Consider the following 21,026-nt stretch of genomic DNA (forward strand, 5'->3'; position numbering starts at 1 on the left):
AAGTGTAGAGCTTTTGTGCTACTGTGTGCAATATATTGTCACGGTGTGGTTTGTGCTGGGACGCCCGTCTGTCGTCTGCTGCACCATTTACTGTCTACCGCAGCATATAAATACTGTCTGCCACAGCATTTATAAATACACCAGCATAGCTAGGTTATTGTAAACAGTTGACTGCTTTTACGCAATTTGCCTCATTCTGCCAATGCTGCTCTGCCCCAAGATTCTCGTTTCTTTCTTCTTCATTACTTGCAAACCCTATCTTGCAGCATACAAAATGCTGCTAACACTTCCTGTTTTGATGACAGGCAAGCACAGTAGAACTCCTCTAGTATGCTTTTCACGGAACTGATGAAATAGAATGTGGCTCCTAAGAAAACATGTCAACATGCATAATACGCTGCAGCTGTCATGGGGAGCTGGCTTCAGCAAATTTATAACTCAGAATACAAACGAGAGAAATGTATTGGCAACGTTTAAGCCTATTTTATTGTGGTTTCAAGAATTGCACATGCTCCGAGGCTGCATAGAGCACGCTTTACAACACATATACTACTAGATGCACATTGGCAATTTCTCGGTGGTTTGCAAGTCAGCCAGTCGGCTGCATCTGGATGGCTTGGCCTGGGTTTGAAATTGGCTGCTGCAGGAGAATCGAGGTTTATTATTTGGCTTGGGGTATAACGAATGAATGACTTGCATTAACTGTCAATGAACTTGAAGTGTTATTGGAATCCAAATGACTTGAAATTGTTTCCAAATTACTTTTCTTGGATAGGCTTTGCTAGATTAAAGACATTCTCTGTAAATCTTCTTACCATGGGCCGAAGAAGCATTTTGTGCATAAAATACCACATTTTTCACTCTTACTGAACAAGCAAGGACTGGACGAGGATTCACCAGTATAGTATCACTGTATTCAAATGATGTATTCACTTGTCAACAAGGCTCAACAACACAGCAACATGGTACACAAATAAAATGGTGATAGTCCCGCGGCTTTGACTTTCTAATGATAATGTCAATGGAGAAATTCATTTTAACACAGTATATTCACAATGGGTACAACTCTTGAGGCTTTTGTTGCACCTGCAACTCCTTCTGTGTCCATGTAACAGGGCAGTTCACAAAGATAATTCAAGCTATTTTGATTCCAACATTTTGCTATTTTGATTCCAACATTTTAAAGAACAATGAAGACATCGGCAATTCCTTCGGCTCTGAGCTGAAAACACCTCAGCATGCTGGCGTGATGAGGAGAGTGCCAGCGGTGTTGCAGGTGGCGCATGAGACGAGACTGAAGGAAAAGTGTCAGTGTTGGTCAGCGCCCAAAGAAAGGGTTACGTAAATTTAGCTTGAGATTTAAGCACGGTGTGCTATGCACACAGCTACTCAGTAGGAATGCTGTGCGTTCACACAGTGCCCACGCCAGCAGTGCAAGCCAGAACACACTGCCCTGGTTCTGGCAGAGCTGACTGAGCGAAATGTGACGGTGTGTCCATTTGGCTTCAGCGCTTTTGGAGCCAAATGCACTTTGCATCAATGTTTTTTAAAATCTCAATTTGAAAGCTACGCTGCACGGTGTGTCGCCTTTTCGGTTTCTGCCATGCAGTGGTGCTCACAACACTGTTTGCCCGAACAGCCCGGCTCGTTGTCATCGTCGTCGCTGCCTGGTCGAAGAGACGAAAGCGATGGTTCTGCATGTGCGCTTGTTTATGCCTTGGAAATTGACGCTTTGTTATGCTAATTCAGTGAGAAGAGAACATGGCACTCTTCTTTATGCCTGGCTGCAAAAAGTGGCTATGATTTGCAGAAGGCTGAAAAAATTCTTTTTTTCTGGCTGCCCAGTCGTTGTGCACACCTACAAGAAGGGAAATGTGAGATCCCTCCAACTCTAAAGATAGCTTTCATGCTCTTTCGTTGTCGGTGACCTCCACTTCAAAGAATAGGACGTATTAAAGGACTTCGTGCACAACAATAATGGTGGCATTGTCACTGAGGTGCGAAGCAATTTGTGGCACCCCGGAAAGAGAAAAGGAGAGTCAAAAAGTCCTTGCAATGAAAGAATAACTGCATTCACTCAGTGAACCACAAATTGATAATATTCCTCACATGCTCCCATAAAGCAGCAGTTGGCATTCAAGAAAGCCTTAATGGAAGTGAAAATTCTCAGCTTGGAGGTGCTACAAATCTCAAGTTCGAATACTTAAACTTTGATTTAAGACATGTAACTATTGCAGCTTCCCACAAAAACTTGAGGGCACTAAATGTAATCAGTGAGATCCTATGCAAACATGGCTACAATGAAGTAGCGCTGAAATGTATCAAGGATAATTTGAATGACTAGTCACCTAAGAAAATGTGGTGTGCTGCTTGTGGATGAGATTAAACTTAAGCAGCTAATTTAATTCGAAGAAACTTCATACAAAATGAATGGGTATGTTGACTACGGGGCTGTATGCACCACAAGCATTGACCTGCTCGGTGATTGTGGGCTCATACTCATGTTTGTTGCACTTTTTTGAAAACTGCGTGCAGTCTACAGCAACATTTGCTAAAGAGGCACAGTACCTTGAAAAATGCTCTCAGAGTTAGTTATCGGTTCTGTTGTTGAAGTTCATCAAAAATGGTGCCTCGGTGCTCACCCTCATCAGGGATGGAGCTGGCAATAACCACTCCATGCGTAGCTAGCTTGGAATATCTAGAAAGTTGGGACTCCACATGCCACTACATTGCAGACCCCTTGGAACCGTCACAGAAGATTTGTTTCATCTCTGATGACCCTTACATCAAGTGCATAAGAAACTAAATGTGTTTTTTTTTTTCTTCCAGGCAGGTGATCATAAAATCAACTTTAATCACTATGTCACACATTACGAGATGCAGCAAGACAAATTTGTCCAAGTTGTGCCCAAGCTGACAGGGGCACATGCTGCTCCTGATAACCTTCATAATATGAGCGAGAGACGCGCTACATAAGTATGGTTCATTTGTCAATGAATTATGTGTTTGCTAGCAAATTTCCACTGGATTGTGCTTTTTCACAGTTTTCAAAGCAGATCAACATCAGTTGGAATTAGAACATACAGGTAAGCAAAGGTAACTGGCATGGAACACTCTGAAGGCACCGAGGCATTCACAAATATCCTCGACCAACTCTTGGATGCACTGAATGTCAAGTTGCCTGCACAGGGAATTTGACATGGCTCAAAAGAAATTCAAGTAATGTAGCATCCAAGTTATTATTGCATGGAAATTTTAAGCTATTCAGCTTAGTGCAGCTGCTATCCCGGCTAAAACTATTAATCGTCTCTTTCTTTGCTCTGGTCATTTCTAGATCGTCTAACAATTTTTCGAGTTGTTTGACATCACTAAGAGAAATACAGTCCAGAAGGGCTTGAAACTTTTTGCATCACAGCTGTCAGAATGTGAAATCATTCAATACCTGCTAGACCAAGATGTCCACCATATTCTGACAGCTAAGCTCCATCAGGGTCATTTGGAGGTGAGGGCATAAGCACAGTTCCATTTCTTCGATTTTAAGCTAATCTGGTGTTCAGTAGAACTTGCAAGTCTTCTATATTATTCAGCACCACTTCGGACAGGTGCACTCATTTGGAGGTGACAAATCGTGTCCAACAGTCCTGAACTTCATGCAAATATTCCAACTGCTAAGTCCACACACATATAAGTATAGAGACAAGTACCGTGTGGAAGTGTGGAGAATGCACCGAGTGATTGCGGGTGCTAAAGACACAAAAGAAATCGAGAGAAGCACACGGCTGGAAGCAAGTCCACCTGCACTAATTGAGTCCAGGGTGACTGAGTTAACACCAGAACCAAACGACTCACGCCCGTACAGTTAAAGTGAGCACATTTACTTCAAAGTAGTAGTAGATGATGGTATCCTATATTTTACTTTCAGGCTATGTGGTGCACAAGCTCAGCAAGACCACAGCATGCCCTTCCTGCATCCAGGACAAGAGCTCTCCAGTTGTTGGCAGTGATTTGCATCTGACAGTGAACAGAAGCTTCAAGCAAGGATGCCTCAAGCATCTTACCAAAGATATGACAGATTTTACAAATATATAGTAAACAAAGCAGTTTCAGTTCCTTTGAAAGAAGGTCCCATTTTCGTTGATAGTGTTAGATGAGTAGGAATGATAAAACCTTGCTCGGCTTCAATGTGCAGGATATACGGCCACTTTAGATGCCGTGTGCTGAATTTTGTCATACTTACATGCATGCACCTCTATGCAGGAGACGTGAATACATGGTTTCAAAACAGTGAGAAAGTTTCCGTTGCAAATAAGAAAGCTTGTCTTCAGTAGCCATCACTTCCACATATCGAACCAAGTGTGAATGAATTCAATTTTTGTTGATTTTTATGCAGTGAAATAAATATTCTGTCTAGTCTGTCTGTCCGAAGACCAAGCAGGAGGGTATTATTGTATCCATAATAATACTTACTAGGTATATTACATATCGTTACCTCTTGCTCACAGAGTGCAGGCAGTGTTCATTAGTTTTGTAGCACCTATTGTTATAATTATTTTTCACGAAAGTGCAAGCTTTGAGTAGAAATTGGGTTTAAACCAATTTTCATCAAATTTTATCTAAGGTACAAAAATTGGGAGTTTTTGGGTTTCACCCAAAGACAAAAGACCCTGTTTACACTGCACCAAGTCACCCCATGTGAATTGCTCCTTCGCACTTCATACTAAGTGAAATTCTTAGCTGTCTAATATGTGTACTACGTGTCTAGTCTAAATCTAGTCTGTTCTGTGTTCCAAGTGCCAATAACCGAGTGCAGAATTTCACAACTGTGTTCTCAAACCAGAACGGAACATTGCTCTAGCTTTTCTTTATGTTTGTATTAAAAATGTGAGAGACAGACTTGAAAATCGAGAGCTTGCTTGAACCTCACCTTCCTTCTCTTTTCTCTACGAGCGCCCATTCTTCGCAAGAAACACTTAAAGTGCAATGCAAACCGACATTACATTATCCAGGATAAACATTGCAAATGCGATGTGATGGATAAAGTACGAAGCAAGTAAAATACTGCAGTTTTTCTTGACCTTGCTTCAACCCTGCTCTCTATCTCACCCGTATTGATGATGCTAACTGTTAACTCCGAGACTGAAGTTATTACCTGACAACTAAAAAAGTCCACAAATTTGAATTCTACGTGTTGATTCCCACCATGATGGTGGATGAGGTTTAGCAGCGATGGCTACTGAGCACACTCTCTCCAGGCAGAAAGTGGCATTAGTGCCACACTGTGAGTGGAAACAAAAAGGGACTGCTTTCCCGTGCGCTGCTTGGGAGGAGCTTTCAAACTGAAAATAACATAAGAATGTTGCTTCCTGTTTCTAGAGGCTTCCTAATCCTTCACACCTGGACCGCCATGCGTTATTGATAGCAGGACATCACAACAACACCTGTGGCGCAAATGCGCTTGCAGTGTCCGTACAATGTGCTGCCTCAGTAATATATTGAGCAGTCTGCACGTGCACCATCATTATCACACGCACATACTTATAGCGCATTCCTTATTCAAGGAATGTGACGGTGCTTTGATTTGAATAAACCATCTGTGGCCCAGCCAGCCTTCGTCTCACAGTATAAATGACCAGTGAATTGCGCTCTTTTCACATCACAGTGGAACACCAGTTCTGAACAATACTAGATGATCACTGACCGTTTAGAGAACATAAGACTAGCAAGAAGGTTGCAGACAGTATAGACATTTCACACTGATTGAGTCTTACTGATGCTTTCAGTAACTGAGTTGATGTATGTAATATCCTGTGTCGGCTTCCAGTTTCGGTTTCGAATCGGTTACGTCAGGGCGCCACTCAGCGCCAAACACCGTAACGACACCTGTTGCGTTTCCCCTCGCTGGAATAAAGTAATTCTTTGTCTGGTCCCCGACTTGAGCAGTCCGGCTCTTTTCTGCGGCACTGCGCGTCCCGGCCGTTTAGACTTCATGCCGTAGGTCCTCCGTCCGGCTGCCTCGTCAAAGCTACAACAATGTACACATACATTTCCTGGTGCAGTCCATGAGGTTCACAGCCACTTGCAGCAGCGTGGTCACCCTTGTGACTAAAATCTTGACAGAGAAGTTAAAAGTCTGCTCCTGAATTGCAGAAATTACTCGTTGAAAGTCGCCATATGGCACAGTACGAACAATCAGCACCTTGTCCAACAAAGCCAAGCTTATTTACATTTGATGATTTCTATGGATGACTCGTAGTTGGCACACTGAGTTGACACTTTCACCAGAGAGATAGCTGCACACATACACAGAAGTTTTTGCCACGGATGACGTGCATGATTTGTGGCAAGAACTCCAAGCAGATGTCATACTGCTATTTAGACGCGTTTCAGTTTGTCTGCCCTTTGAGCTGATACTGGCGTTGTTGAGTTCTCACCAAAAGTAGAACAACTGGCACCGTGCAGCACATGGAGTCATGCTTGGCATTGTGTCCACCACTGTTGCATTTGTATGTGCCAGCATTTCCACTACCACTGGGATGAAGCTGCAGGCCTTGGTGCTTGCTCGATGCTATGCATCATTTAGTTTTCATGGACCGTCGCATGCACGATCACCAGGACAAGACCATAGTCCTTAGCATGTCATAGATGCTGCGCATCATCAATTTTCGTCATGTATCATTGATCTCCTCGATGAAGAATTTGTCTGTCAGCACTCGTATGAACCTGTCTCGCATGGCGCGCTTGAAAGACGTGTACCATGACACCAGGGCCTGCCTTCTCTCTGTCTGCTCCTTGGGTTTCATGGCGACCTCCCTCTCCAGGATGGGCATCAATTCCTCCGTCCAGTTTTTGACATACACGAGCGGAGCCTTATGCTTCTTGAGCAGACGGAAGGTTCCGTTGGCATCGTCTGCACAAGCACAACCCGGCGACAGCGTCCTGTCCTCCAGCACGGGCAGTGAGCCAAACTCCAGCGCTTCGTAAATGCGGTAGCACTCTGGATTTTTGCCTGCCGGGTTTAGTGTGACATCACTCAGCTTGAGAGCCAATAGATATGACTCTAGCGACTCCTTGGTTTCCAGGGGCCGCCACCTGTCAAGAAAAAAAAAAAGAGCATGAGCCACCTTTTTTGTAGCTTATTTGTAGCTCACTGCTGCAACACACAACAAACAATTTGTCACACAAATTATATTCATGTCATTCCCTGGTCTGCACAATTATGCATTCATGCGATGTATATAAAACGGGTTTATAATAATGCAACACCCTGTTATGCAAAGCCATCTTGATTCAAAGTGTTTTGTGGTCCCGACCACACTGTGTGCATTTTAAACCAGTTCATTAGATGCGCACTGGCAACGAACTTCACTTAGTATGAAGTGCGAAGGAGCAATTCACATGGGGTGACTTGGTGCAGTGTAAACAGGGTCCTTTGTCTTTGGGTAAAACCCAAAAATTTTAGATTTTTGTACCTTGGATAAAATTTGATGAAAATTGGTTTAAACCCAATTTCTACTCGAAGTTTGCACTTTCGTGAAGAATAATAATAAATGTAGGCGCAACAAAACTGATGAACACTGCCCTCACTCTGTGAGCAAGAGGTAACAATGTGTGATACAGTAAGTATTATTATGGATACAACAATACCCCCCTACTTGGTCTTTGGACTGCAATTTGTACTACAGAAATAAATATATGAATAAGATACTTGCTTTTTTTTTAACTAAGCACTCAAGTGGAAACCGCCATTTGTAATATATATTCAGTGCCTGCCAGCCTTGAGTGAATAAAAGCTTGTTCCTTTCTTATTCGGTGTATTTAGATGAATGTTGCAATGGCCCATGGAATTGTACTTCCTGCACACCACATAAATGTAAATGGCAATAGTACTGTAGAAAGTGAATGAAGTGCTGATGTTATTCTGCATTGTAAACACTAGCTGTGACATTGAGATAACATTTATTCAAGTATGTTACATTAAAAGAAGGGTGATAGATTGGGCTAGAAATAATTTAATTTACATTCATTTTGTTGTGAGCGTATATAGCAGACCAGTAAAATGTGTCGACAGCAAAGCAAAAGGCCTAACAGGTTTCTATAGGATAGACACAGAAATGCTTCCACTGCATATGATAATGTATATCAACAAGAGCTTGTAAGATAAAAAGAAAAAAAAAGAACATCACGCCTTCTGTGAAGCATGCCCGCATGCACTACATTTTGGACATTTTTCCTTTGATTTTTTTTTTAAAGGTTCAGAGAACAAAATTAACATGGAACCGCAAACCAATCTCTATTGATTGTTTCTGCTAATTTATTTTTTTTTAAATGTATTAATGACTGACAAAGACGATCCAGAGAGATGTGTACGTCACATGATTTGCGAGAAGCTCTCTTTTCTATTACACGTTCTTGTGAGTGATTTCACTTGTATAATTAGTATGTCTGAGCCCAAAAGATTACCACTGCATGTGCTAATCATTTATAAAAGATACCAGAAAAATACCAAGCTTTGGGCTGGCAGAAAATAAAACCCCCAATACCTCATAAGTTTTCCCTCCAGATGCAAAACCCCTGACTTTTCCACAATTTTTCTCTTTCAAAATAAAACCTGATTTTTGCCCCTGATATTTAAAGAAGCACAAAACCCGTAAACAGAGAACTCGACGTATAAACAATGGCTTTCTGCATTTCTTCGTAGCAACCTGCCTAGGCAAAGAATGCTGCAAAAGTCACTCCATGTGGAAGCAGCTTCCTTGGGTCTACATGACTGTATCATGTGATGATAACCGACAGATGATGAAGTTCATGGGTGTCACAGAATTTTGCCACTGTCATGTCATCATTATCGAGTTCTGCTTTGTTTCAATATACATCTTACAAGCTCTCGCACTGTTGGAGTGTACACTCTTGCAATTTTTAAACAATGTCATGCGAGCATCAACCGTACGGAGTGTCAGCAGCCTTGTGGCGGTGATGGACGACGCGATTGGCAACTTTATGTGCGATCGTGCAAGGCAAATTCTACTTCGAATGTATTCTGCTGTGCTCTTCGCTTCAGCTATACTCTTCACTTCAGGAGTACACTTCACCGCTAGAAGGCCACTGACAAGCTGTGTGGTTGATGCTTGCGCGATATAGTTAAAAAATGCGAGGGTGTACATCCTGTGTTACTATGTTGTGTTACTATGCGTTACTACACACTACTTTAAGCTTCTCTGCTTTGAACAAATTGTTGCTTATAGTGAAGTAAACTTTCTGCCTTGAGAACTTCGTTATAACAAGGATTTAGTCTAAATTTGTAGCACAAATGTATGATTTTGCTGTGTCTGCTACGAACAGTCACATGGACTTTCAGGTACTTTTTTCTGCCTTTAGCAATGTCTCTGGAGACAATGTATGAATTGTACTATTTTAACAAAGAAGTTTGTTAGGTTTATTAGATGATGACAACCATTATTACTGTTTGGAAGGTTCCTCTCCTCACAGTTGTAAGTTTCCAGCAATACTACATAGAGAGAATTCCGGTGCTAACGTGCAGGAATGCTGGAATATGGAAATTTCAGCTTGTCTTGGGTAAGGCCTGCCCTGAAACGTGGTCTTGGGTGGCCAAATATACCTTTCTAGCAACTTGGCTTCCATAACAATTGTTTGTTCTCCTGCAACACATTTCATACTAATGTTTGCTTGCATGTATAACAGCGAAATGAAGTAAACGGAAGCATAGGAGTGGAACAAGTGCACAGTGAGCTAAGAATTTCTCATTCTTCTTCCAAGTTACCACTCCTAATTGCTGAAAATGGTGGTAATACTTGTTGTAACTATAAACTATAGTACATATACTTGTCTCTTAATTACAAATTGTTATTTGTAACAATAAGGTAGTGAGAGCACCAGCTACTAAACACTGCTCTAGTGAGGACCAAACTATTCTAAAAGCTTGAAAGTATTGAAACTGTTGCATTAACAGCTTGGCTAAAAATTGGGCTGTCACTCTACAAGGTTGCATAACTGGGCCACTTCATTTGTGCCTCTTCCTATAAGTGGTACAGTTAGCATTTTTGCCAAAAGGGCATTTTTTTTACAAATCATTCTGAGGGCAGCACACTTGTTGAAACATGGATGAATACTAAATCACGCAAACACGAGCACTGAACCGCAATGCATCTACTGAATTGCAGTTCAGTGCTCTTGTACGATTTAGTGTTCCTCCACGTCTCAACAAGTCTGCTGCATTTAAAGTCACAATGGCCACCCAACTAACCCACTAATAACTCCCAAGTTCTTTATCTACACTTCATGCAGGCTTGTATGGATGAGTGTAGTACAGAACAGAGGCTGTGACGTATTGTGCTACAGTTGACTGACTGGACTGTAGCCGATCAGAGCCGACTTTGCGCCGTCTTCTGCATTAGCCGATAAAAATTGCCTGGCTTTGCACTCACTAGCTGCACACAAGTGCTTGCCAGAACATTCCAAACACTCAAAGCCAATGTAATAGTTTGCTTTCAGCAAGAAATCTAGCAAGCTCTGCTGCTAAAGACATTGCAAATGCGCAGTGCACAAAGACAACTTTGCTATGCATATAAAGCAGCACCAACATTGAAAAAATTCGTGAGTAACATGATTTTATCGTCTTGGAAGCTAAGGTCCCCTTCGCCAGTGATGCACAGTCATGCCAGCACTTTGTTGCTGTCCCCACAGCGAACCTTCACTATTGTTACCATATACGTGTGTACAGACAGCATCGATAATCCCAGACAAAACTGCGCCCCGCATGTGCTGTGCCTGCCGGTCTTTTGCCTACTTACATTCATCAAAATCACGGCACAGAAAGTGTAGTTCTCATGCTACACTTGTGCTATAAAAAAAATGGCTTCATGTCAGACTTGTACAGGGTACAGAAAAAGTAACCGATAACAATTACTTTACTCAAAAGTATGATTGATTACATTGGCCAAGCAATGCCCCATGAAAGTAATTGAGGAATTACTCAAAAGTAAGTGATTACTTCTACGTAACTTTCTCCCAAACCTTTTAATAACAACGAGCTAGACTGGCACATTCAGTGTGTCCTTGGTAGCCCTTCATACATTGCTTTTCAAAAATTTCATGGGCCGTCTTCCCTCATTTTCATTGTCAACACATTGGTAGCAACTCTGAAGGCTCGCTCTATGTGCATGCTGGGGAGCAGGGTGCTGTTGTATGGCCATCTTGCGCACAAGACTGTCGTTGCTCAGTGTCTGGGTTCTCTCTGAAGGGCAGCGCTACATTGTTACTCGGACTTGAAGAAGACGCTACCAGTTGGGCCAATGAGACCCTGTAAAAATTGCCTGTAGGTAATATCTTGGCATGAACGTGCCAAGTGGCTGTCACTACTGAAACATACCAGCACCGGTTCAATTCGTTGGCAACATATGGCGAAGTGTGACCACAAGAAAACAAATATTAAGCTTTCGGGTTTGCCTGTCTGAACTGGCTGCTGCGTTGCACAATCTCAAGCATTGTACTACTGTAGTTCTTGCCAGATTCCAGTTCCCAAAACTCCGTCACCTGTTCTAACTTGTCTCACCAACAATGTAACAAATTACATGTAACTGATTACTGAAAAACGTAACTGAATAACAGTGAGCATTACTGAGTAATTGTAATCATTAAATTACAAGATTACCAAAAGAATGTAATAGATTACAAGCAATTATTTAGACTCAGTTAGTTACATACACATCTGCTTCATGCGCACTTTTTTTGTACTGAAAGAATGGGGAAGTCCTGCACTGGCTACGCTTATTGCCAGCGTAGGCAAAAAAAAAAGGCCACAATAAGTCAACACCATACAATGTTCATTCTTGTGGAATAATCTGATTGCATGACTCTGCTGAAATGTACAGTCGAACCCACTTGTAATGATACCAGTTTTAATAATGTATCGGTTGTAACAATGAGAAGCTGCTGCACTATCAACTTCTGTATGCTTTCCATGGTGAAATAACCCGCTTACTACAGTGCCGTGATGCCACATTATCGGTTATAATGATGAAGTCTGGATGCTGGGTGCCCGTGCCAAAAGGTAGAGAAATGCGAAATCGTGTTGAAAAGAAAAAACGAGAAATTCGATCCACTGCACGATGGTCTGCTGCCCTAACAGCTGCCGCACGCTCATTTTCCAGCCTTCTCCACGCGCCTCTCTCACGTTGACCTTCCACCCCTCCGAACACGAGTGGGCTGTGCCCATAGCTCTATGCTGTGCCACCCTCCAAAACACGAATGGACCGCGCCAACTGTGCTGCTCCCAGATTGCTCGCTGGCTCCTCATTCAGCACAGTTGTGCAAACAGCTTAATCGCTCACGTTCGTCTTTGTTGGTTGCATCGAAATCGTTCCTGGCCACGTGGTTCCTCAGCCTTGTTTGATTTGCCGCTGAAATGGAAGATGGCTGATCCGCCCACTGATCATCGGCAATGCACAATGTTGCCGGTGAAGAGAAAGCGCACTGCTATAGACTTGGAAACTAAGTGCTTCTAACTGATGACGCGATCGTCGCGAATGTGCTAGCACCAGATAGTGACGGCAATGACGGCAGCGATGACGTGGTAGGGCAGGCTGCCTCAACGTTGTCCTCGCAGGAGAGTCGGCAGATGATTCAGTCCCTGCGTTGCTCGTCTTCGCAAGGAACCTTCCGCTGCACTACATGGAGCACCTGGACACCTTGGAGAAGGATGTCGGCAAGCTCCATGTAAAGCATGCAAGGCTGACAGACATAGGGTTTTCTCGTGCAAGCCAGTGAGAAGTACGTGGCAAGATGCTTGTGGCGATGCCATCTCAGCGTTTCTTCTACATTTCTCAAGCTGACAGGCTGCCATGGCAACCTTCTCGCATATATTAAAAGGCCCCTTTCGGGCCACCAAAGTGATGCCTCTGTGGAGCTCGCATATCACTCGCCACCTGTGACCCTTCTTTGCAGTTGTTATAGCAGTGCCATTCTTTAACGCCGACATCCGCGGCTTGTTACACATGATCGAGGCGCCCAGGAAGCAGTTAAACAAGTTAACACAATCAGCAGCCGGATGGAGCCAGGTGATGGGGAGAGGCACTGGCCTCCCCGCCATAATAGTTTTCTCACATCAGCTCTGCCATCCCCCTATTTTGATTTTTTTCATGCAACCTGGTTATAACAATGGAATTTTCGTGGCACTTGAATACTGTTATGAGTGGGTTCGACTGTATTGAAAACAGAGGTGTGGTTTTAGTGTGAAGGATTATGTGCACTTTGATATTTGATTACCAGAGCTACCACTCGGTGATTGTGTGAAGTGAGATTAAAGGACAACTGTAACAAAATTCTGGGCCACATAAAAAGCCTAGTTTCAGGTTTAGTCGGATACAACTCAAGTCTGCAGTGAAACCCCGCCCACACCCTCATAACCGCCAGCCCCTGTTCCACAGCGAGGCTGCAAATAGTTTGTACTTCAAACTTTCCTTGTTACCTAAATAAGGCAGTAACCACAAAAATAAAATTATAAGCGCGTAATTTTGTACGTTTTTGCTCGTCTATTACAGCGGAATGGTGACAGCCTAATTCTTTACTGAACTGAAACAAAATGCTTGCTTCACTGCAACTATTCATTGCCAAGTTTCACTTCAGTTGGCAGTGAAGTTTCATGAGTAAAACAGGGTTAGCAATGAAATGAACTGTATCGCGGACTTTTAAAGAGTGAAATGCTCAGACTCTATACACTTTTTCCACATCTGCTGCGCACCTCATTGCTTCCGCCGATGAAAAGACTCTTCAAGAACTGCAGACGCTCCGGAGGTATCAAGTACGATGCCATGTTGAAATGGTAGCATGACGATGATTTTGCCTGCTTCCGTGATTGGCTGGCGGAGTAACAGCCTCGTGCGATCTGTGTGCTTTGGTTGCCAACTGCTGTTTTTTTTTTTTAAGTTTCTATCCTACTATAGTGCATATACATAGCAGCTTCAGAAGAAAATTTTACAATTGAAATTTCAGTGTATGCATTACGAAAGGCTTGAAAATGTAGACGTTTTTGATACTAACACCTAAAGAAAGAAAGAAAAGCGCACAGCATTTACCACTTTGCAGAAATGATGCAAAAAAGACTCAGAACATGCAGCTCCTTGGCATCACCTACGAGATTGGGCACTGCTCACAGCTTCCCATGGTGTTCTGAGGAAACTTAGAGGCAATGTGCTGGGACTTGCATCATGTCCACAATCCAACAGGTGGCTGCGTCGTCTGCTTAGGTGCTATTTAACGGTTGTTAGTAAGAAAAAGAGACGATAACCAGCCCTGCAGCTTTGCCATTTGCCAAGATTGCTTTAATAGTACTCACTTATGACCAATTTAGCCAAAGTGAAATTTCATTTCAGTTGGTCTGACTACACAGGCGTTGAATATTTGTGAATGACTAAAAATGTTGTAAGGAGCACACAACAGTATTTTGGGACCCTTTAGTCACAAGAAAGTACAAAACAACACCCTCCCCTCCTGATTGGGCAAAAAATTGACAGCCACTTTAGCATACATTCAAGATGATGAAGGAGAAAGCCTGCATGCTCACGAGACATTCATCAAATCATCTGACTTTCTTTTGGATGTGTTGTAACTTCCTATTACTTGTCTCTTTAGTTGTTTTAATGTAGAAGCATTATATGGCTCATGAAGCAGAACACCAAACGTTGTGGGTTCAGCTCCCACCAAAAGTTGAGGTTTCAACTTCCACCAAATGTTGTGGGTTTGAGTGCCTTAAGTAACTCTACCTTAATTAACTAAGCCCTTATTAACATCAAAGGTCGTGGTTCGACTCCCTCCGAAAGGTCATGGGTTCAAGTGCCTTAATTAAGTCTACATTAATTAACTTCACCATAAGTAACACCAAAGCGCGTGGGGTCGACTAACATTCGAGGTTGAGGGTTTGACTCCTACCAAAGGTCATGAGTTTAAGTGCCCTAATTAACATCAAAGGTTGTGGGTTCTGGTACCTCAATTAACTTTACCTTAATTATCTGTGCCTTAATCCTTTCCCTACCGTAGACAAGCTGAGCTCGTCCACATGGTTTGTACCATTCCCACCGAAGATAAGCTGGGCTCATCCACGCTAGAACAAGTGCTTGTGCACTGCCCGAGTCAAGCTACCCTGATAAATTTGGTTCAGTTCTTTTTGGCTTCAGCAGATGGCGCAGCAATAAAATTAAAAAATGCATTCAAAACTTGCATTCTGGCTAAGTAACGTTTCGATGCTGGTAACTGGGATTTAAAAATGGTGTCCTCCCCTATGCATGCGTATGCTGGCAACATCTCCACTCCGGAGAAAAGGAAAAAAGAAAAGTTTGTTTGCAGAAGATTTGTCTGACTCGGACAGTGAAGAAGTTCGATCTTCCTCCAAGAGTAGCAACGACGATACTGAGCAGCATATCTTCTCTGAGTCGTCAGATTCGGACGATGACAGCGTCTCAATTTGTCGGTAGTGGACAATGTTTGTTTTCACGGCCGCGCCTGGCATAAAGGTACCTGTGACAGAGGGCAGGAACTGTGCACCGTATTTTGAATTGTTTCTAATGAATGAACTAACAGATTTCATTCTCTGTGAAACCAACCGCTTCACGTACCTGGTGCGAGGAATGTGGAGTAGCACTCTGCACTACTCCGTGCTTTGAAATGTACCCCACCAAGTCTACAATCTGACATCCCTTGCCACAAGCATGAGTCCCACTTGTCACAGTAGTGTTTCTGAATTTCCACAGAGACATTTTTTGTAACGATGACTACAGAAAGTTGGACTCTGCTGTGCAGTGCAGTGAAGCCAATCCTCTCTTCATACGTTAAAAAAAATATTTTGCACGTACCTTACAAATAAAGTGCTTTTAAGGATAATTTTTGGTTGTTTCAAAATGCGTATAATTATTTAGGTAAATAAAAAAATCTGTATTTTGGTATTGTTTTCGGCCAAAAAACTCGGTAGGGAAAGGGTTTGCCCTAACTTTGCCTCAACACCAAAGGTTGCATGTTTGAGTGACTTCATTGGCTCTATCTTACTTAGCTATATCTTAATTAACTCTGCCCTAATTAACACCAAAGTTGTGGGTTCAAGTGCCTTAGCTAACTCTATATTAATGAACTTTGCCTTAATTAACACCAATGGTTGTGGGTGTGACTCCCACCAACAGTCAAGGGTGCTAGTGCTTTAATTACCTATATCTTAATTAAATGAGTCTTAGCTGTGAATGAATTAAGTAGCACTGAGCCTTAATTAGCAGGTTCAACTGCCATCAAAGGTTGTGGGTATGAGTGGCTTCACTAACTCTACCTTAATTAACTGTGCCTTAATTCACTTTGCCGTAAATAACACCAAATGTAGTGGGTCCGACTACGAATTTCGGTGCCATTGAATTTTGGTGCCATAACGCCAGATGGTCAAATTTTGGTCCCATGAGCCATCAGGCTTTTGGCTTAATAATGAAAAGCAACGCATCCTCACTCGTTGCGCGTGTTCAAGTAGCAGGGGGCGCCGCGATCTCCCAGAACACGCAGCAACTCTTCCCGCGATGATCCTGGATAGACAGTGCCCACGAAGTTGCACGGATAAGGGCGTTGACTCTCAGATGCCAGGAGTGTGCTGGGGGCCTTGGGGAACCCACGATACCTACAATAAGAACAGTTCAGTGAGCACTTACTTCTTGAAGTGACTCAGTTTGCTAGAATGCATGCCAAGAGGCTGTTTACATCCGGAAGTGTCAATAAGCCAGTCCTTCTTTACAGCAGCAGGTGCTCATGACTGGGGCAGTACTGGCTTTGAACTGAGTCTGCCAAACAGTTATGAGAAGTGTGCTCAAGGAGGTAACAGAAACAGAAAACAACTATCCCAATCAAGGCGGTCATATATATATATATATATATATTATATATATAATTCTTTATTATACTTTCTCCAGGAATGGCCAAGTTTACATAGCAAGAAGCCTAGCTCACCAAAGCCTGGGGAGGCAAGTTAAGAAAAGTTCACTTTTATATTTCATGTTATGCCATTGAGTCCATGGTTGAATCAATTGACTAAAAAAATCTCAGAAGCAGTTTCCAGCAGCTGCTGCTATAGACTAATATGGGAAGATTTACAATTTATGCCAGATGTCACAGAAGCCATGGCACAATTTTCCTTTTGCATATTGAATGCAAGCATACAGTTCTGGCAGATGCTTGTCCATTTCCTGGAAAGCTTTGGTGCCAGAGTGCCATTGGAGCCTTACCTTTGTATCTGGACCCAAGATGAGATTCAATTGCAGTAGTGGCGGTGCAGATATTTTTGCACATCAGACTCTACTCGAGCCCCTAAAAATGCCACACTGTTGACCATCAACATTACTACAGCACTTATGGGACCAACTCATACCACATATGTACCCCCCAACAAAAGCATAGCCATGCAAGCCGTTTCTCTATAAAAGTATTTTATTGCATTTCCTATAGTACTAGCATAAAAAAGACTTGGCATGCCCAATGATCTCTAACTATTCTCAATTTATAAGTTTATTATCATGACGGAGAGTAGAGGGGCCCACACAGTAATGCTACATATAAAAAAAATTGGTCTCTCAGTGCACATTCTAACCTAGAATATTATTTTGAACTTGCCGACTCTAAGCTCCTACAACTAATAGCGACTGCCATGTTTGCATGCCTTGTGGTGTCGAGAACTACGGTGCAACCACAGTGTCGTCTGCTCCAAAATAATTCGAAACAAGTGCACCACTGTTCCGGGAGGGTGCAAGCCCACTGCTGTGGGAGTGCTCCACTAGAAACCAAACTTGGTGGGAAGGTGCAGTCTGTACATGTAGCTTTCTGCAGCTTTATGAAATTTTCAGAGCACAACACTGAAGAGTTTGAAGCCTGCCATTTCTTTGGTCCCATTTACAGCTTTGTACATTTCGTGGTTTTTTTTGGAAGCTTGACACATGACAATGGACTCTCCTTGTGCTGCGTGCTTTGGTACCTAACAGCACAGCAAGAGTGTTGACACCATGCTGTGGCCACAACTCTTTCACTTGAGCAGTACAAACAGTAGAAACCAGTAAACAGCTGCAGAAACTATTTCAGGCTGACTGCCAAGATGCGCATGTGAAAATGAAACCACGCACACTGACCGTGCAGAATGCAGTTCCTTCCGTCACCTTGCCAGTGATGCTAGACTGCTGCACAGTTAAATGTGACATAAAAAATTCTAATACAAATTTTTTACCAGGAGAATGTGCTAAATTATTGCCAGCTTGCAGTGGAATGCATACGGTTCAGCATGGAATGTATTATTCAAGCTAGAAAATTTGGTGTCATGGCCCATTTATGCCATTTAAAGAGTTGAAAAAGAAAAAAGAAGGACCCAGTTTGCTATTGCATTTGAGGTCATCAGCACTTTAGGTATTGCAAATGCTAGTTCTCTTTACCACTCCATTTAAATACATATATATCAAACTAATAAACTGTGCATGAGTTCAATATCACGAGTAATTATAAATGTTGTGCAAAATTTGGCTACAAGAGAACATATAATTTTAAAAGTACCCCCCCCCCCCCCCCCTTGTCAACCTTGTTTTAAAAAGAAGTCTTCTCTACAAAGAGAGACACTGGTTGCCTGTTAAATGAATGTCCTGACCTCACAACCTTATGTGTCCCATGACTGGCACACATCCTCCTGCATTCTAAGCCTTCTAATGGATATCAATTTTTTTCATGAAGGATGCCATAGCTTGCTGCATGGCCATGACATAAAAAATATATGCACTGCATATGCTATGGTGGAATCCAAGCTGTTTGTTTCCTTTTATTTCTTCCTCCGAAGCGAGTACAGTTTGCGCGGTAAAGCCAACCCTACTGAGCCATTCACTGCTACTCTGAGCTCTACCTAGTGTGAATACAGTTTTCATTCAATACAAGTCATATGTTCTGCTATGTATTACTGCTGCAGCATCAACATCTTCAGAAACTGTTTTACATGATAGGTAATTCAACTTAAAGGAACAGTGAAGAAAAATATAAAGTCAAGCTAGATTGATACTTTATTCAACTAGAAGTCTACCATCAGTTTCCGTGTGCCAATATGTCACTTTGTTGTGTAAAGAAGTGCCACTGAAGTTCCACTGCCGCTCCTTGAGCGGAACCACCTATGCCAAAATGAATGAGTTGACGCAATTTCTACGTGATTTCCCGCTATGGTGCTTTCTGTGAATCGGCCAGTGCTGACGCCACAGGAGAGGCTTACCCTAGTGCACAACAAGTGACGCCAATCTGATTTTCCATTTTCCTCACTTTCTCATTTGCAAAAGCCCTGTTTTAACTACAAGAAAAAAAAGGGGTTAACCGAGGTGCCCATTTTTATTAATCATATCATAAGAAGCCCACAAACAAAGACACCAAGGACAACACAGGGGAAATTACTTGTACTTACTAACTGAAATAAAGAAATTATAGATTATTGGAATTGAAAGTGAATGAAAAAACAACTTGCCGCAGGTTAAGAATGGTGCAAATGATGTGGGATTGTTCCCCACCAGCGGCAAGTTGTTTTTTCATCCACTTTCAGTTCCATTAATTTATAATTTCTTTATTTCAATTAGTAAGTACAAGCAATTTCCCCTGTGTTGTCCTTGGTGTCTTTGTTTGTTGGCTTCTTATGATCTGTTTTTACTACGGACGATGAATTCGTTATTACGGAAGCATAGTCTTTCAATGCAGCTCGGCTTCACATTTTACTTTCGTGTCCCTTTAACATGGTTCAAAGTAACAAAATTTAACTGCAGTGACATTCTCCCTACAACTTGGCTGATTCGTTCACTGCAAGAAAAGTGGCGAGCACAGGGTGCAAAACTCACGTGGCAACACCCAGGGGCCACTGGAAGACCTCGATATCATCCACCAGGGGCGTGTCGTAGACAATGAATGCAGCTGACACCCTGCCACCACGCGACTTCAGGTAAGGCAGCAGCCACGTGTTTCCAGAGCAGGCCTCATCGCCCAATAGGACTACAGCGACTCCTTTGAGTCGGCGGAAGGTGGGCAGAGCGTCCAGCCACATCCGGGCTGCTGCCACCTTGGTTGGCTCCCGTCCATTCAGCACCAAGACAACGTGCGTCACATCCTGGGGCACTGTCGTCGGCACAATCCATGGGCCAGTCCTAAACCTACAGCACGGTTTTGAGCAAAACTATGGCTGTCTATCCTTATGCAGTGCTATGCACAGAGTACTAAACATTAGCAAGTTTTAGCGTGTCCATAAACATTGTATGCACAGAGTGCTAAACATTAGAGAGCTTTAGCATATCCATAAACGTGGTATGCACGCAGTACTAAACATTAGAGAGCTTTACCGTATCCATAAATGTATTGCCATTTGTGGAATATCGGGTTGCTTAAAACGTATGTGGCAGCAACAACGATGGTAATGGCATATAATCACGCAGAGTCTAACCAGAGAGCATGCAGCACTGATACTGCTGTGACTTGCATACAATATTTAAGTGCAGTTGTAAATTGTTAGTGGCGAGATAATCGTTAACTTGCTGTACATTTATGATGGTCCTTGAACTAGAACACTGATGCGACACAAACAGTTTACAAAGGCATTGTAGTTGCAGACTTGCCAGCCTCAGAATTCGAAAACTACGACAGTGGAAGGCAACAAATACAAAAATTTGTTGAAAAATATTAAAAGTAATTTCATTATTCAATATGTTTATGTTTAGTATCTGATAAAGATTGCAGACTCTATTCTGTATGGATGCTGTAAAAAGACAGTCTACTCTTTATAGTAGCAGCAACAATGATCTGTTCTGTAGACAAAGAGAAATGTTTATGGAGTTTATTATTGCAATAGCCACGTAACATCTGTTGACGGTTTGATTGCAATTATACGTTTTCTGGCTGCTAGATCCTGTGGGAACAAGGAAAGTTGCAAGATAAGCAAATAAGAGCAGTAAGTGCTTACTACGACGGCTCCCGCACTGTATTTGACCACCCATGTC

General features: G+C 42.5%; 1 protein-coding gene across 2 annotated transcripts in view; it reads right to left on the bottom strand.

Moving 5' to 3' along the window:
• Nucleotides 1-461: 461 nt before the first annotated feature.
• The window catches only part of LOC135916279 (ribitol-5-phosphate xylosyltransferase 1-like), a 28,542-nt gene continuing 7,977 nt past the window's right edge, over nt 462-21,026 (bottom strand). For both annotated transcript variants that reach the window (XM_065449603.2, XM_065449602.1), the window contains exons 4-6: nt 19,878-20,186; nt 16,496-16,660; nt 462-7,089 (exon numbers count right to left, since the gene is read on the bottom strand). In XM_065449603.2, the coding sequence (XP_065305675.1) occupies nt 6,666-7,089; nt 16,496-16,660; nt 19,878-20,186 (898 nt within the window). In that variant the 3' untranslated portion in view covers nt 462-6,665. The remainder of the gene's footprint in view (nt 7,090-16,495; nt 16,661-19,877; nt 20,187-21,026) is intronic.

The sequence above is a fragment of the Dermacentor albipictus genome, chromosome 6, assembly GCF_038994185.2.
Source record: "Dermacentor albipictus isolate Rhodes 1998 colony chromosome 6, USDA_Dalb.pri_finalv2, whole genome shotgun sequence".
NCBI lineage: Eukaryota > Metazoa > Arthropoda > Arachnida > Ixodida > Ixodidae > Dermacentor > Dermacentor albipictus.